This window comes from Carcharodon carcharias, chromosome 13, assembly GCF_017639515.1.
Source record: "Carcharodon carcharias isolate sCarCar2 chromosome 13, sCarCar2.pri, whole genome shotgun sequence".
NCBI classification, from domain to species: domain Eukaryota; kingdom Metazoa; phylum Chordata; class Chondrichthyes; order Lamniformes; family Lamnidae; genus Carcharodon; species Carcharodon carcharias.
The window spans coordinates 123,076,039-123,094,749 of record NC_054479.1 but is presented as its reverse complement, the minus strand read 5'-3'; the positions used below and the strand labels follow the sequence as shown (position 1 = coordinate 123,094,749).

The 18,711-nt window shown below is 46.3% G+C and overlaps 1 protein-coding gene across 1 annotated transcript in view; it reads left to right on the top strand.

Annotated features, from left to right (window-relative positions):
- The window catches only part of LOC121286141 (thymidine phosphorylase), a 30,767-nt gene extending 12,281 nt beyond the window's left edge, over positions 1-18,486 (top strand). The window contains exons 3-9 of the mRNA XM_041203125.1: positions 2,186-2,284; positions 5,714-5,843; positions 6,920-7,038; positions 7,943-8,105; positions 9,305-9,520; positions 17,772-17,912; positions 18,317-18,486. Coding sequence (XP_041059059.1) covers positions 2,186-2,284; positions 5,714-5,843; positions 6,920-7,038; positions 7,943-8,105; positions 9,305-9,520; positions 17,772-17,912; positions 18,317-18,486 — 1,038 coding nt within the window. The remainder of the gene's footprint in view (positions 1-2,185; positions 2,285-5,713; positions 5,844-6,919; positions 7,039-7,942; positions 8,106-9,304; positions 9,521-17,771; positions 17,913-18,316) is intronic.
- Positions 18,487-18,711: the final 225 nt, after the last annotated feature.

The window sequence follows — 18,711 nt, the reverse complement described above, 5'->3', positions numbered from 1 at the left end:
AGATAGCCTGGATCACGTTGAGATCAAAAAAGAGCAGGTGTTAGGCGTCTTGAAGAATATTAAGGTGGATAAGCCCCCAGGGCCAGATGGGATCTACCCCAGAGTATGGAGGGAGGCAAGGGAGGAGATTGCTGGGGCCTTGACAGAAATCTTTGTATTCTCACTGGCTAGGGGGTGAGGTCCCAGAGGACTGGAGAATGGCCAATGTTGTTCCATTGTTTAAGAAGGGTAGCAGGGATAATCCAGGAAATTACAGGCCAGTGAGCCTTACGTCAGTGGTAGGGTAATTATTGGAGAAGATTCTTCATGACAGCAGTAATTACCATTTGGAAGCAAATGGGCGTATTAGTGAGAGGCAGCATGGTTTTGTAAAGGGGCGGTCGTGTCTCACTAACTTGATCGAGATTTTCGAGGAAGTGACAAAGATGATCGACGATGGAAGGGCAGTGGATGTTATATACATGGATTTCAGTAAGGCCTTTGACAAGGTCCCTCATGGCAGACTGGTACAGAAGGCAAAGTTGCACGGGATCAGAGGTGAGCTGGCAAGATGGATATTTAATTGGCTTGGTCATAGAAGACAGAGGGTAGCAGTGGAAGGGTGCTTTTCTGAATGGAGAGCTGTGACTAGTGGTGTTCCGCAGGAATCAGTGCTGGGACCTTTGCTGTTTGTAGTATATGTAAATGATTTGGAGGAAAATGTAACTGGGCTAATTAGCAAGTTTGCTGATGACACTAAGGTTGGAGGAGTTGCAGATAGTGAAGAGGATTGTCAAAGGATACAACGGGATATAGATCGGTTGGAGACTTGGGCGGAGAAATGGAAGATGGAGTTTAATCCAGACAAATGTGAGGTAATGTATTTTGGAAGGTCTAATACAGGCAGGAATCACACAGTAAATGGTAGAATCCTTAAGTGCATCGACGGGCAAAGGGATCTGGGTGTACAGGTCCACTGGGCACTGAAAGTGGCAATGCAGGTGGATAAGGTAGTCAGGAAGGTATATGGCATGCTTGCCTTCATCAGCAGGGGTATTGAGTATAAAAGCTGGGAAGTCATGCTGCAGCTGTATAGAACCTTGGTTAGGCCACATTTAGAATATTGCATGCAATTCTGGTCGCCACATTACCAGAAGGATATGGAGGCATTGGAGAGGGTGCAGAGGAGGTTTACCAGGATGCTGCCTAGTCTGGAGGTTATTAGCTATGAGGAGAGGTTGGAGAAGCTCGGATTGTTCTCACTAGAGCGACGGAGATTGAGGGGGGACTTGATAAAAGTTTACAAAATTGAGTGGCATGGACAGAGTAGCTAGTCAGAAGCTTTTTCCCAGGGTGGAAGAGTCAATTACTAGGGGTCATAGATTTAAGGTGAGAGGAGAAAACTATAGAGCAGATGTGCAGGGTAAGTTTTTTACGCAGAGGGTAGTGAGTGTCTGGAATTCACTGCCAGAGGAGGTAGTAGAAGCAGGTACGATAGTGGTGTTTAAGAGGCAGCTTGACAGATTCATGAATAAGATGGGAATAGAGGGATACGGACCCCGGAAGTGCAAAATGTTTTAGTTTGATCAGGCAATATGATCGGCGCTGGCTTGGAGGGCCGAAGGGCCTGTTCCTGTGCTGTACTTTTCTTTGTTTGTTGAAATGGCCTAGCACACCACTCAGTCCAAGGGCAATTTGGGATGGGCAAGAAATGCTGGCTTTACCAGTGATGCCCACAGCCCATGAAATAATCACAAAGATGTACCAGATGTGCCTTAGAGGTAGCACTCCCAAGTGTCTTTGGGTCTGACAGTTGTGCATTCAAGATCCACTTCAAAGATTTGAACACAGGCTATCAGGCTGAGTCCAGTGCAGTACTGAGGGAATGCTGTGCAGTTGACAGTGGCATCTTTTAGAGGAAATGTTCAACCCAGCCCTCAGGTGGATGTAAAAGATCCCGCAGCATTATTCAAAGAGCAGGGGAGTTATCGCTAGTGTCCTGGCTGATATGTATCACTCAATGAACATTTAGCGAGCAGGAAATCTGCTTTTATAACTGCAAATTGGATGCTGAGTTTCCTACATTACAGAAACAAACTCATTGACTATGAAGGGCTTTGGGATATCCTGAGGTTGCGGAAGTTGCTGCAGAAATGCAAGCTCTTTATTTTTACTGAATATTCAAGTTGATGTTGTTGATCTGCAGGTTCCGATGATCAGTGGCCGAGGACTGGGACACACGGGGGGCACACTGGACAAGATGGAATCTATCCCGGGATTCAACGTTGAGCAGAGCCCAGGGAAGGTAAAGAATGTTTGAAAAGGTTAAGATCATGTGACCTCAATTCTGAAGAAGAGTTATATTTGACTCGAAATGTTAACTCTGTCTCTCTCCACGAAAACTGTCAGACCAGATGAGTTGTTCCAGCACTTTCTGTTTTTATTCCATGCTATTTTGTCCTGTACAAGACCTTGGTCAGGCTTTATTAGAATACTTGGTCTCCTCAGTCACTTGATAGATGATATTCAGGCTTTGGAAAAGATGCCTAGGAGGGTCACAAGACTAATTTTCAATGAAGTACGTGTAATGTACAAAGTACAGCAGCCAATTAATGTTCAGCAAATTCGATAATGACCTGCTAAACTGTTTGAGCGATTTTGGTTGAGGGATAAATACTGCGGAGGAGAACTCCCCTGCTGTCCCTCCAATGGAGTCATGGAATCTTGAGAGGGCAGATAGGGCCTTGGTTTAACATCTCGGTCAAATAAAGACACCCCCAACCATGCAGCACTCCCTCAGTGGTTAACTGGGGGTCAGACTAGATTATGTGCTCACATCCTGGAGTGAGGCTTAATTTAGGACCTACTAATTTAAAATTATAGAATGATACAAGACTGAGGAACACATTAGAGTACAAGAGCAAGGAGGCTATGTTGAGCTTGTATAAGGCACTAGTTCAGCCTCAGCTGGAGTATTGCTGTTGCCGCACTTTAGGAAGGATGTGAAGGCTTTAGAGAGGGTGCAGAAAAAAATCACAAGAATGGCTCCAGGGATGAGGAACTTCAGTTATGAAGATAGATTGGAGAGGTTGGGACTGGTTTCCTTGGAACAAAGAAGGCTTAGAGGAGATTTGTTAGAGATGTTCAAAGTCATGAGGGATTGGGACAGATAGGGAGAAACCATTCCCACTCAGGAATGGATCGAGAACAAGGGGGCACAAATTTAAAGTAATTGGCAAAAGAAGCAAAAGCGATATGAAAAAGACCTTTCCACGCAGTGAGTGGTTAAGTCTGGAATGTACTGCCTGCGGGTGTGACAGAGGCAGGTTCATTCGAGGCAATCAAGAGGGAATTGGTTATTGTGTGGAAAGGAAGAATGTGCAGGGTTACTGGGAGAAGGCAGGAGAATGGCACTAAGTGAATTGCTCATTCAGAGAGCCACTGTAGACGTGATGGACTGAATGGCCTCCTTCAGCACTGTAATGATTCTGTGATTTCGCCCATTGAAAGAACTATCCAATTGATCCCATTCTCCCGCTTTTTCCCCAAAGCCCTGCAAAAATTTCCCCTTCAAGTATATTTCCAATTCCCGTTTGAAAGTTATTATTGCATCTGCTTCTACCACCATTTCAGGCAGAGCATTTCAGATCACAACAACTCAGTGATTAATAAAATTCTCCTCGTTTGCCAAATAATTTAAATCTGACCCACCTAGCAGGGAAGCAGCTTCTTATTTACACCATCAAAATCCTTCCTAATTTTAAACACTGACATTAAATCTCCCTTAACCTCCTAAGGGAAAATGAAACCACTGAGCCAACCTGTCCTATTTAAATCATTTAAATCATCTTCTGCTGAAGAGTCATACGGACTCGAAACGTTAACAGTATTCCTCTCCGCAGATGCTGTCAGACCTGCTGAGTTTTTCCAGGTATTTTTATTTTTGTTTTTGTTTTGGATTTCCAGCATACGCAGTTTTTTGCTTTTATCTTTTTAAATCATGTTCTCTTTCTGCTTCTATCTCCAGTAAATACACGACAAGTGAAAGCTTCAGATGAAGCCCTATATTGTTAATTTACTACCTTACAACAGTGGCTACACTTCATAAGTACTTCATTGACTGTAAAACACTTTGAGATGTCTGGTGGTCTTGAAAGGCACTATATAAATGCAAGTCTTTCCAGCATTTTTATTCATGAGTGGGCTCCCACAGACAGCTGCAATCCCTCTAGAAGCCTGCAGATGGTGGTGTTGTGCTATTACTGAACACTGTCGCAACTGTACCCCATCCCTGTTACAACACTGACTCTCTAGGCCATGGCATCAGTGTATCAGGGTTAAGAGTGGACAGGAGTCATATGGAGGCCAGACTGGTTGGGGTAGCAGGATCACTTTCCTGAAGGAGAACAATGACACCATTGGGTTTTAAAACCAATTAGTCATCTTTCATGGTGATTTCCTGGTTCCGGCCCAGAAGTTATCCGATTTATTGAAAGTCAAAGCCCGTAGAAAAATAATTTAAATTAATGACGATATCCAGCAATATAGGGAGATACATTGTTGGTTATAATCTGTTGCCAGGGAGATGTACCATTCCCCTTTTAAATAAACAGTGACTGTGCCCAGGTAGACAGTGAGTAACTTTAAAAAACACCAAACACATCTCCCCCCCCCGCCCTGCCCCGGCATTCCATAGGGATCATTCCCTACAGGACACCCTGGTCCACTCCTCCATCAACCCCTACTCCTCAATCCCTACCTATGGCACCTCCCCATGCCCACGCCAAAAATGCAACACCTGCCCCTTCACTTCCTCTCTTCTCACCGTCCAAGGGCCAAAACACTCCTTTCAAGTGAAGCAGCATTTCACTTGCATTTCCCCCAACTTAGTCTACTGCATTTGTTGCTCCCAATGTGGTCTCCTCTACATTGGAGAGACCAAACGTAAACTGGGCGACCACTTTGCAGAACACCTGCGGTCTGTCCGCAAGAAAGACCCAAATCTCCCTGTCGCTTGCCATTTTAACACTCCACCCTGCTCTCTTGCCCACATGTCTGTCCTTGGCTTGCTGCATTGTTCCAGTGAAGCCCAACGCAAACTGGAGGAACAGCACCTCATCTTCCGACTAGGCACTTTACAGCCTTCCGGACTGAATATTGAATTCAACAACTTTAGATCTTGAACTCTCTCCTCCATCCCCACTCCCTTTCCATTTCTTCCCCCTTCCTTTTGTTTTTTCCAATAATTTATATAGATTTTTCTTTTCCCACCTATTTCCATTATTTTTAAATATTTTATGCCCTTCTTTCCACCCCACCCCCACTAGAGCTGTACCTTGTGTGTCCTGCCATCCATTCTTAATTAGCACATTCATTTAGATAATATCATCACCTTCAACACCTCTTTGTTCTGTCTGTGACATCTTTTGATTATCTGCTCCTATCACTGCTTGCTTGTCCCTAAAACCACACCACCTCCCCACTTCTCTCCCCCCACACCTAAAACCAGCTTATATTTCACCCCTCTCTTAATATTCACTCAGTTCTGCTAAAGGGTCATGAGGACTTGAAACGTCAACTCTTTTCTTCTCCACCGATGCTGCCAGACCTGCTGAGTTTTTCCAGGTAATTCTGTTTTTGTAGTGAGTAACTCTGTCCTAGCTCATTAGGGCTTGTGGACCAATGGCTGTGATGTAGTTGGACTGATTTCTGGATGTCTTTTTCATTTCTTTAGATGAAGGATATCTTGTCTAAGGTTGGCTGTTGCATTGTCGGGCAGACTGCCAAACTGGTGCCAGCTGATAAGAAGCTTTACGCAATCAGGGATATGACATCGACTGTGGACAGTCTTCCCCTCATAGCAGGTTAGTGAGAGTGAGTTACACTGACCGTAGGGAACTGACACAGTGCCAGCAGGTTAGTCTAATAGAGGATGGAGAGACACAAATCTTAGTGTGATAGCCCTGGCCCACATCTCAGAAACCCACGGACTGCCTCCTTACCTCTGACCTTCAGAAACCTCTACCTCTCACAACTGTAACCCCTCCTCTACCAACTCATCCACTTCCTGCACTGTAATTATCCTCCTGGAATAGACCTTGGCACAGTTAACTACACAGGAGGTGCTGTATAAACAGAAGCTGTAGCTAGCATCTCTCAGGTCTCGTCTTCCATAGGAACCAGGTGACTCTTTGACCAGTTGAGCCTTTTCGGTCAGCCTGTTACCCATGGAAGCTCTGAAGTCTCCACATGTCATTCCCTATCCTCTCTCCAACTCTCTAAACCCCTTACTCCCCAAGTAAATGTCCCTTTTAAACAGCTCATAGATCCTGTGTTAATGCTGTCTCCTCAGACAAAGTATTCCAAGATGGTCCCTTCTTCTGGATTCGGTAATAGAGGGGAGAGTTCCGTTTCCCCAGCTGGTCTCCTTCATGACTTTAAACACCTCAGTTAGATCACCCCATAACCCCCACGTAATATGACCCAAAGGTTAGCCTGTCACTCATCATTAGTCACCTTCCCACCCAATCCCAGACATCTCCCTGGTGAATCATTACCGGACTTTCTTTAAGCCCATCTCCATCTTAGGTGGGCCACTCAAAACTGAACAGAGTGCTCCAAGTGTGGCCTGCCCATTACCCTGTTTAACTGCAGTATGAGCTGCTGCTTCTATACTCTGATCTGCTTGTATTGAAGCTCACAGACACAGTACTCTTTCTCAGCACTTCCTTTATGACTGTATTTCTATCTCTCTCGCCTATTTGTTTTATTGGACTAAAGTTTTCCAAACAGTTCAAGAAAAAGAAATGTCAATGTCAAAATTTACTTAAGCAAGTTGGACCAATGTGTTTGACAGATCTTGGACAACACGGAGTTATTGCAATGAGGTCAGTGATAAAGGATTGGCTGTTTTCAGTAAAATACAGTTTCTCATTTTCAGCTTCCATAATGTCGAAGAAAGGAGCTGAGTCTCTTACTGCTCTGATGCTGGATGTGAAATTTGGAGAAGGAGCATTGTTCAAGGAGATCAACAGCGCCAAGGAGCTGGCACAATACCTGGTCAGTGGGTGGGGAAAAGCCACAGACCTGTCCAACAGTTGTGGCTGAAAGGGATTGGATTTGGTGCAGTATATTGATCCAGTCTGTGTTTTGTGTGTGACACTTGAGCCAATGTACTGACTCATGGTTACGCCTGTGCAGCATGATCAAAGATTCCACCAATCACAGCAGCAAAGGGCTGAATTTACTGGGTGATTCTGCTGGTAAACTGGTGTGAGCTGTAAGCTGAGGGAAGAGAATTGACTTGGGTTTTAGCATGACGAAACGGGTTGTTGGTATTGCTCCCAGTGGCAGAGGGCAGATAGGGTTCCTCCTGTTGCCCACTCCAAAACCTCTCCATCAGGCTGTAGTAAGAGAGAGACAGTGGAGAGGAGCAGAATAGATCTGACTGCCCTCCTCCGACACTTCGGGGTATTAGTGGGCGTCCATGAGTCTGGACAGCAACTCTTTGGGCTACAACTGGGCATTCCCATCCTACTGAAGACCAGGGAACTGGGGAGGAAAGGGATGGAATTGCTATCCCTATGGGAAGGACCTCATTCAAGGCCGAATATGTCAGATATTGGAGCTTGGAGAACTACAGAAACTGTGAACCTTGAAGTTTCCAGCTTATAATTACAAGGTTTAAAAGTTGCAGGTCCTTCCCTTTGATTCAATATGTGATGGTGCTGATGATAGAGGCTTGCAGCTTTACTCCCAGCAGCCGTGAAGATTAATTTACCAGCCTAATGTAGAATGGAACTCTAAGGCCTCTTGTCCTTGCTGTTTGCTGAGTGAATGGTGGCTTTCTATTACCCAACAAGCTTTGTAACTATTGATCTTCCCTTGATGCATTTAATGTATCATTTCCTATGTTGTGAATGTCCCAGTGATAAATCAATATATTTTGTTTTCTATCTTTTAGGTAGATATTGGAAATGACTTGGGGGTTCAAACTGCTGCTGCCCTCTCTCGGATGGACAGTCCCATCGGGAGATGTGTTGGGAACTCTCTAGAAGTCATCGAATCCATTGAATGCCTGAACGGAAGGGGGCCCAAGGACTTGGAGGAACTGGTCATCTGCTTAGGTTAGTCCCTCACCAAGAACTGCATTCAACGGGTGGGATTTTCCAGTCCCGCCCACTGCCGGGATTGCCCGGTCCTGTTAAAAGTCAATGGGCTCTTGGGCTGGCCCACCACATCCCCCACAGCGGGTCCCACCATGGCAGGGCGGTAAAATCTTGGCCATTGTGTGAGTGGAGGACATTATAGTAACCAAAGAACACAAGAAACCTTGAATAAGAATGGTCATTAGTGCCATCTGTCTCACTCCTTTGGCAGCCATTGCATGACCAGCGCGGTTGTGGACTCTGTCTCCTTCAACCCAAGACCAGTGCACTCTTTCCAAATTCCCATGTTTATGATTATCTCATGCCCTTAGTCCTCACTCTCAAAGGCATCAGTTGATTCAGATTAACCATTATTTTGGTAACCTGTACAACATGCCCAATATCCTGTGGGAGAAATTCTCCCACTTTCTAACCTTCAGTGAGGTTTGAGAGTTTTTCTGTTGAAGTTCAGGTGCTTCTGGTGCCAATTGACCTCACCCAGGTTGGGAGTGGTTTTGGTCAATGTTGTATGTTAGAACATAGATATTGGAGAAGAGCCGTCATAAGAAGCCATTGGCCCTTATTGTGTATATTAGAGACAAATGGGAACCAGGTTCCAAAATTCTAGATTGACTAGTTCTGTTAATGTGCTGAACAGGTGGATTTGGCCCAACGTGGATATTTTGGAGCTGAATACAGAAGCTCAAACTAAGGTTTGGAAGACTGGGGCAGTGGGGAAATGTGCCAGACAGTGAGATACTGACTCAAAGTGCCAAGGAAGGTCCCAGGCAGCTCACTGGTCTCAGCCTGATCAATGATGTGATTGGTACCTTTGGAGGTAGTCTCCATGTTGTTGGGTTACGGAGGGGTTAATTGCCTGGAGTTCCTGTTTCCAGTTGGAAGGTGATGACCCCTCCTGGGAACAGTGGATGTCTTGCAGTGAGACTTAGCGAGCATAAGTGAATATCGCTGTAATGTGGAGCACTCCCACAGTGCCAGCAAATGGATATCAATCTCTACCATCTGTACTAAGGGGGAAAGGGGCAAGGGGGTATGGGTTGTACCCCATCTGCAGGCAGTTGTGGAAACTCGCATGTATAAACAGAATTGAAGATGTGTGTGCATACACACAATGCACAGGTAACTTTCACTAATGTGTTGGTTCCCACCTTCAATAGGAAGCCACCTGCTCAATATGTGCAAAAAAGCTGAGAGCTTAGAGGCTGGAGAGAAGGCCATCAAAGATGTGTTGAAGAATGGCTGTGCTCTGGACAAGTTCCAAGCCATGCTGGTGGCACAGGGAGTGACTACCGACTTGGCCAAAGATCTGTGTCAGGGAATGAGGGTCCTGGAGCGTGCAGTCAAACAGGAAGAACTGAAGGCACAGGCTGGAGGTATTTTTTTTACATTGTGTTAGAGAATGACAGCACAGAGTCCTGATGATTTGAATGAATAGTATTATGATGATTGGTCTAGATACTTTATCTAAAGGCAGGCTGTACAGCGTGAGAGACTCCATGTCCAATCCCTCCTGATATGCCTTAAGGCAGCAGTGGGGGTGTGACAATTTCCCTCAATGGCCCTGATAAGGGGTAAGGTCCCTTACCACCCCCCCCCCCCCAACCAGTTGTTATTCATTGACCTCTGCATTAAATGTGGACTGAACTACCTTGCCATTCATGATAGGAAGGCCACTCGCTGTCCAGACATGGCATCCTGTGGACATTATCTGCAGGCCGCTGAGTCCCAGGCTGGAGGAGAATGTGGCAAAATAAGTGAAAATTTTTGGCTTGGGTACTGTACTAAATGGACTTTTCTGTGTACTTATTTCTTTCAATCACCCTTATTTGGCAGCATAGTCCTTCCAAACACAGTCTTTGTGTAACCAAACCGGGGGCGGAGGGCTGGGGTGGCTATACTTGAGTGTGAGAAAGACCTTGAGCCCCACTAACACCCAGATAGCTTTCCATTCCACTCTCCTCAAAGATGGTGAGAATTGGACAATCTTCATTTCACCCCTTTCCTTGGATTCACCTAGTTCTGTTGAAGGGTCATGAGGACTCGAAACGTCAACTCTTTTCTTCTCCACCGATGCTGCCAGACCTGCTGAGTTTTTCCAGGTAAATCTGTTTTTGTTTTGTACATTTACACATATCAGTCCTTACAACACCCGGGCCATCACAGTGGAAGGCCCTGTAAATAAGTGGATGACCCATCAGTCACTTTGTGCATTAACAACTGGAGAAAACATCAAATGTGAAAAGTTCCATAAACTTCATTCCCTACGTTGTCATAGATATTAACCCCTGTCTATTCAACATTATCTTCCCAGGTGTATAAAGGAGTCAGGACAGTGTGTTATCAGAAAAGGAAGGAAATCTGCCAACCTTACCTGGTCTGGCCTACATGTGACTGCGGATCCACAGCAATGTGGTTGACTCTTAACTGACCTCTGAAAATAGTCTGGCAGGCCACTCAGTTCAAGGGTAATTAGGGATAGGCAACAAATGCTGGCCTTGCCAGTGACGCCCACATCCCAAAAAAGAATAATTTAAAAAAATCATCCTATGTCCATCCCCATTAATCTGTTTAAAACTCCTAGATCATTTTTCCTTTCTCCCTGAGGAAGTTATGTTCAAATTTCCTTTCCATGTGTTATGACCGGAATGGGAGGAGTGCGCGTGTGATCCAGCCCCACTACTCCACAGGCCATAGCATTCATTTAAAAGTTTAATTTTCTCACCAAAATAGCCAATCGTTTATTTCCCCTACTGGTGCCCAGAATAAAAGAGTCTTGAACCAGGCTTCTTTCAATAAACTCTGAGCGGTTGTTTATAATAAAAGAAAACTTATTTTTAACAGTTTGCAAAGTACTGGTTAACTCACAATTATAATCGGGAAGGATAGTTCTATATTACAATTATAATCGGGAAGGATAGTTCTATATTACAATTATAATCGGGAAGTATAACTATCTATTTCTTCCTAAAGAATTCTCACAGCACGCACACAGGGCAGAATTTTTGCCCTTGGCTGGGGCAGTCAGGAAGCTGACCGCCACCCGCGGTTGGCACCACAATGCGATTTCACGCGGTGATACAATTAAGACCCGCCCAGCGTGGAACACGAGCAGCAGCGCCCGGCGCCTGTGCGGGAGGAGGGCAAGCGGGCTGAACACGAACTTGGCGCGTGCGTGCGAGTGAGCGCTTCCTAATCTCCCTGAAGCGCGGAGCTGCAGCGGAGATGAAGAGAGATGAAAGACATAATAAAAAAAAAATTTAAATGTAGTGAGACATGTCTCCCCTCATGTGACTCTGTGACATGAGCAGGGACACGTTATTCATTAAGTTTTTTAAAACTTTTATTTTATTATTATTATTTGCTTTTGGAAACCACATCCCACCCATGGATGAGGTTTCCAAAAAAAATGGCCTTTTCCCCAACCGTTAGGTTGGATGGACAACGAAAATAATGAATTGAATTTATTATTTAATGGCCTTAACGGGCCTTTTAATTGTCAGCGGGCACACTGCCCACCCACCGAAATATCGCACGACTGCGCATTGATGTCATCACACTCAGCCAATGTCAACTTGCGTCATTTCACACTCAAGCGGGTTCAGGTGAGCGCCCGCCAAGCGAAAAGTTCTGCCCACAGCCGCGCACACAGACAAACAAAGGACAAATGGATAGGTCAGAAATTTCCAGCCCTCCCGCAGCGAGGCCAGCAAACCATGGAAATCTCCGTCCATGTCGGCGGGACATGGAGATCCGGCCAGCGTGAGGAGCCTGGAAATTCCAGCCACGGAGTCTCTCTGCAGGGATGGGCTTTAGAGGATGGATGTTATAAAATAAAGGTTAAAGGTTGCAGGGTCTCGATGCTGTCAACCCGGAGTCCTCTCGTGTGCAAACAGGCCGCTGGTCCTGGAGGACATCTGGAAGTTCTCACCAACCAGTCTCCGCTTTGCAGGTCCAAATGCAGAGCAGTTACACTCAGATGAGTGATCACTGGCCAAGGGTTGATAGCCGCACACAACTTTAGGCAAGACTACCTTGAGAGCCACAGGTTCAATTTCCTCCCTTGGCCATGTGAGTTCCAGCAAATTACTAGCCTTTGCTTTTCTTCAGTTTCTTCCCCATGAATTAAAGTGATTGCAGTTCAAAACAAACAGCCAGATCTTCCTCAAGTACTATAAAGCTCAGGCGATTTCTTGGAGCAGGCCTGCTTGTTGACAGTTCCAAGGTGAAGTTATGACCTTTTTTAAAAAAAAAAGCATCCAAATGTACAGATAATGCCCAGTCCTTCCATTTTGTAAAAGAAAAACTCTGTCTTGAGAGATATGACTCCAACACATGTTATTGTCCATCATTGTGTCGCTATCCCTAAGTCCTAATGACCTAGGCAAAACTTCCTTCATTGAGGTAATAAAACAGAATTCTGGAAGTACTCAGCAGGCCAGACAACAGCCTGTTTCCATGCACCGTCACCCTCCTCCACCTGACTGAACTTGATCTCACACTGAACAATTTCTCCTTTAACTCTACACACTCCCTCCGGAAAGAGGGTGTTGCTATGTATACCTGCATGGGTCCTCGCTACGCTTGTCTTTTTGTGGAATAAGTGGAACATCCCTTGCTCCAGTCCTATTCAGTTCCCCTCCCTCACCTCTTTCTCTGATACATTGATGATTGTATTGGTGTCGGCCTGTAAAATTGCATCAACTTTGCTTCCAATTTCCACCCATCACTCTCCACACGGTTCATCCCTGGCTCTCATCTTTCCTTCTCTTCCTCAGCTACTCTCTTTCCATTTCAATATTCAATATAATCCCACTAATTCCCACAGCTACCTTGACTACACTTTCTCACACCCCACTTCCTGTAAGAACTCCATTCCATTGTCCCAGTTTTTCCGTTTCTGTCACATCTGTTCTGATGATGCTTCCTTCCAGACCAGCACTTCTGAAATGTCTTCCTTTTCTCCCCAGTTAAGGATACCAGCCACCCCCCTCCACAACAATGTGGTTGACAGGGCACATTTCCTGCATTTCTACTCCCACCCCTTTGTTTCCCTCCAAAAACCATGGTAGGGTTCCCCTTGTTCTCACCTTCCCCTCCCCCCACCAGCCTCCATGTCCAATGGGTGATCCTCCACCATTTACTGCATCTCCAGCATGACACCATCACATCTTCCCCTCTCCTCCCCTTTCAGTGTCCCTCGGAATCACTCCCAACATGCCCTCCTTTACAGTACCTGTCTGTGGAAATGCAAAGCTTGCCCTTTGCACTTCCTCTCTCCTCACTGTCCAAGGCCCCAAACACTCCTTCCAGGTGAAGCCGCAAGATCCATGTAGTTCATTCAATTCAGCATACCGAATTCGCTGCTCCCAATACGGTCCATTTACAATGCAGAGACCAAATGCAGATTGGGTGACTGCTTTGTGGAACAGTCACTGTAACTCTTCACAACCTCTCGTGCTGATCCCTCTCTCATTGAACTCTTGCAATGTTCCAGTGAAGCTTGATGAACAGCTCCTCAAGCTACTCTTTCGAATAGGAAGTTTATGCTCTGGACTCAACAATTTCAGACCTCGGCCCCATTTTGTTTCCTTTTCTCGGCTGGTTTTGGGTGTAGGATTGCTCTGTTCACTGACTTCCTACGTTCTCCCAAAGGGGGCTCAGGCAGAGTCTAGCGTTGCAACTGACGGGGGTGGGGCAGTGGAGTTGTGGGGATGGGGGGCGGGGGGGGTGGGGGGGCGGTGGTGAAAGATGGAGACGTGGGGGATAATAGGCACTGGTGGGGTTTGGGGGTGGAATGATGGTACTCAGAAGGGGGACCGAGGGTGGGGAAGCTGGTGCCCTCCATGGGAGATTAGAATGCAGACACAGAAGGGGGTGAATGGGAATCAAACTATAAGAATGGGGGTGTATGCACAAAGGCTCTGGAATATGAAAGGTGGGGGGGGGTGGTTTGTGTTACTGTGGCACAGGAGGGATGGGTTGAACAGAGACTCATGGAGAGGGTGGGGAGGGAGACAGTGTTGTCATCAGTAAAGAAGGAATGCGAGAGGTCATTGAAAGACAGTCATAGTCCCTGGTCTTGGCTAAGAGGTCAGCGTGAGAGTTCAAAGGCAGTCCTGGGACTTAGTGCACCTCATTGTCAGGGTGAGAGATTAAGGCAGTCCTGAGGCTCTGCAGGCCATGCTACAGGGGTATGCATGGCACTCACAACATAGTCCTGCTCCAGGGAGGGGCAAAGCCTGTGTGCTCAATTGGGATAAGCTTGGTGGCAAGGTATGGTCATGGTCTTGTCTGGCTTGGTACTAGGCTGCAGATGGGATGTCAGGGTTAGGCGAGGCATCTGCAGCCTGTAAACAGGGAAAATGTAATACAGAGGGGAGTTATTTGAAACTCCCCTCAGGGGGTCTGTCCATGACCATACACACAGCCTTGAGATGGGGAGGGATGGGTTCCACAGTGGCCCAGGGGACATCTACAATGATGGCTTCAGGGGGGAGGGTTGGAATATCAGTCACAATGACTACGGGATCCAGGATTACTGGAGGAGGCTGGAGAATAATGGGAGGGAGCTCTACACGTGTACCTGTACACCGTGGGATTCCAGGAAGATGGAGGGACCCAAACACACTCAGGTCTCAAAATTGGTTTGAAAATAAAATCTCGTTACTGCCGTCTTGCCATCACAAAGTTTTGGCACAGTTAGAAATCAAAACTGAAAAAGAATCGGCATGGGAGGGGTCTGAGGCAATGTGGGAGGAGCCCAGGGCTACAGTCAGGGCTCCTTTCAGGAGGCACCCTCAAACTGCTTAGAGTCACAACATTGGCATGGAGTCTGAGTTGGGAGTAAAGAGGAAGGCTTGTTTGGGGAGGTGCAATTGGAGCCTTTGACTTTTGGTCCACTTTAACGAGAGGCTGCAGGAGACATTGGCTTCACAATACAGTCACTCCATTTGAGCTTCAACAGAGAGATAAGTGAGAATGAAAAATGCAGGCAGCATGAAGGAAGCACAGCCGCTGAATATCTGCCAGGTCATCAATGAAAGCCTCTAATGTACTTTCTCCAATTGGCATGAATCACAGGCCACAGGGCATCCAGTCATTGCTGAAGTGCAAGTTGAGCTTGATCAGTAAACCTGATCAGAGAGTGCAGGAATGTCTTTGGTTAGGTGACACGTTTCATGAATACGTCCAAACCTCTGTGGGATTGAGATGTCAAGTATCAGGGTTGGCATCTTGATCACCTAGATCTGTGAGTTTGGCACCTCAGCTGTAAGGCTGTATCAATGAAAAGCTAGTAGAGCAGACACAGCTCTAGGGAGTAATATTGGCTTTCTGTTTGTGAGTGGGCCGTCTACTATACTTGCCCAGTATTCATTCATCTCTTGCATCGATCAGTCCCCAGGGAGAAGAAGGATTGAGTAATGGAGTCCATGCTCAATGCTGTCGTCTTGATGGCAGTGAACCAATTGAGGAGGAAGAGGAGAAGGGCCCAGTGCAGCCTAGCACAGCTTCGAGAAGAGGCCTGGCCCAGGTCCATGGTCCAGGGGAGCCCCAGCAACACCCAGAGGATGAGGAGATTAGACCCATCCCACAGAAGCAACTTTCACAATCAAAGGTCTACAGAAGAAGACTTTCCTATCTGGAGATGAGTGAAAGTCAATGCTGTGCATGTCTGCGCTTGTCCAGAGATTTGGCAGATCATATCTGCCACGTTCTGCAGGAGGACCTCATGTTCCATGGGGCAGGATTTTCAGCTTGGCGTGCGCTAGACATGCCCGAGCGTGAAATAGCGCACAATGACGTCAGGCGAGAGTTGGCAGCACACGAGCCGACAAGTAAGAGGGCGAGTAAGCCCATTCATCAATTAATTAATTTGAATTTTTCACCGCTCGTCCAACCTGCCGGTCAGCGAGCGGGGCAAATAGGCCAGGAGGCCTTACATTTTGTGCCAAACCTCATCCACGGGTGGGACAAGGTCTCCAACAGTAAATTTTAAAACTTTAAATTCATTTTTAACATGTCCCTGTTCTAGTGACAGATGCAACACACGTGGGGACACGTTTCCCTTATTTTTCAAATCTTTATTTTTAATTTTTAAATCCTTTGGCTCCCTGAGGCAGCTCTCTGCCTTCAGGGAGCTTTCAGTGAGCACAGCCCCGCCCAAGCACAGACTTCAGCACTCGCGCCCCTTCCACCCCCACCCCGGCAGCGGGGAGGCTCTCAGCATGCATTTCACGCTGGCCGGCCGTTAGTTGGCCCGGGATGTTGATGATGTTAAAGTGCCCACGAGACAATCAGTGCTGATGTGTCCTCCGCTAATATTATTGCGAGATCCCTGAGCAAGGTAACCCTTTTGGGTGCATGATGCCATTCTGAGAGTGTGAGATTGGAGTGAGCCGAAGGTTGACTTGCCCTTGTGGAGTGGGTGAGATCATTCATCCTCTTCCTACATTGGACTGTATTTCTCGTGCGGTTACCTGACACGCTGTCGCCTCCCAGGCTGGTAAGGTGAGGTTGGTGGGCTTCCTGGAGCCATCCCTGAGGTGGAGGACATCCCCGTTTTGCCGTAAACCGTTGATGAGGGCCTCCAGGGAGTCATTAGGAAACCTCGGGACAGCTTTCTTCCCCGACACAGCCATCTGGAAACGGCTTCTTCTCAAAGCTGCGCTGGTGAGAGTGAGGGGCTGCTTAAATCTGGCACCCGGACCTCCAACCCCATTTGGTGACGGCGGCGTGGACGAATCAGTTTCCAACCCGCCACGCGATTCGGAGAGGAACTCACCTATGCATAATTAATTAGCTTCCGAGTGTGAAGTCAGGCGCGATTTCCTGCCACACCACCCAGAGGGAAACACACCTCAGCACCCGCCCACCACAGCATTTAGTTTCAAAAATGGAAAATTCCGCCCCAAGAATCTGCAAATAAAGAGTTGGCATCAGTAAAAGTGACCATGAAGCTATCAGACAAAACCCCCCCAACTGACTCATGCACGTCCCTCAGGGAAGGGAACCTGCCTTCTTTGTCTGGTGTGGCTTATATGTGACTCTAATTTCAGACTCCTCTGTGGTTGACTCTTTGCTGCCCTCTGGTGTGTCCCAGCAATCTGTTCACTTTTGTCAAAACTGCTTTCATGAAGAAGGATCATTACCTCTCTCAGGGCAATTAGGGATAGGCAAGTAATGCTTTGCAATGATGCCCACGACACAAGAATGAATCATTTAAAAAAAAGTCAAAAGATATGTTTTTCAAATAGGGGTTTCTCAACAAGGTTCAAGCAGAAACATTATCACTTCTATTAATCTAACAATTCAAATAAAGTAAATTATAAAGAGAAATCAGTTTTGTTGGGATAAAAACTCTGGTCCAAAGCTCTGGTCCATCAATAACTTCACTGTGATTCAATGTAATATCTGAATAAACATCCAGAGGTACAGGCCCAACTGAGTGGGTTTTCACTGAGTGGGTTACGAAACTGACCATTTCTGGAAAAATATCTTATTTCTAAACTGATAGTAATTCCAGGGGTAGGTGTTCGAATGTCCTGACTCAATACCCCCTCCATCTGCCAAAGCCACTGTGAAGCTCCAGAATCTAACTGACCCTAACTCAGCTCGCTCTTTCAGGGGTAGTTCAGGCGATCCACTCCTTGCCGGTAGCAAAGGTATTGCATGAACTGGGAGCGGGACGCGACCAACTTGATCATTCGATCAACTGGAGTGTTGGAATAGAACTTCTGAAAACTGTGGGTGACAAGATTAATAAAGGTAAGATGTGCTTTATTGGAGTCTCTATTATTATTAAAAAAATTGCTGCCTGGAGAGTGGGATTAGACTGATGGGCGTAGACAATCAGCACGAGAGTGGAATTAGACTGGAAATGACATAAAATGGATGGGGCATGAACATGGGAATGGAATTAAATTGGGATACGAAAGAGTTTAGAGAGTGAGTACAAGAGTAGGAAATAGACTGAATTTAAAGGGTATAAGGGGTGTGCAAAAGAGTAGGAATAGACTAGATAAAATATTAAAGAATATTGGAAGTGAGCAAGAGAGTGGAATTAGAACAATGGGGATATTACAGAGTATGGGGGTTGAGAGAGAGTGGGATTGGACTAAGTGGGATATTGAAGGGGCTTGTAACTATAACGCTATTATTTCTCATTTCAGGAGATCCCTGGATTAGGGTCCATTTTGAAAACCCTTCCCTTAGTGAAGGGCAGAAGATTCGTCTCCAGCAATCACTAGTCATTGGAGAAGAGGTCCAAGAAGGGCCCTTGGTTATTGAGATCATTGGAGCACAGTCACAGCGAGGGAATAGACACAACTGTTCACCTTAGTGTGTCAGGTAAAGAAAAAGGATTGATTATCCAGAGACAAGAAGCACAAGATGCTCTGTCTCTCTGAAACATCTTAAATTCCGTCTGTGATATATCTTGAAGATCTGTGATGGCTGGATGCTTTATAAAAATAAGGTGAGGAAAATCTGCCAGTGGGGCAGAGCTTTGGGAGCCATAGGCCAAAATCACCTAATTCCACACCCCCCCCCCACCCGCCCCCCCCCC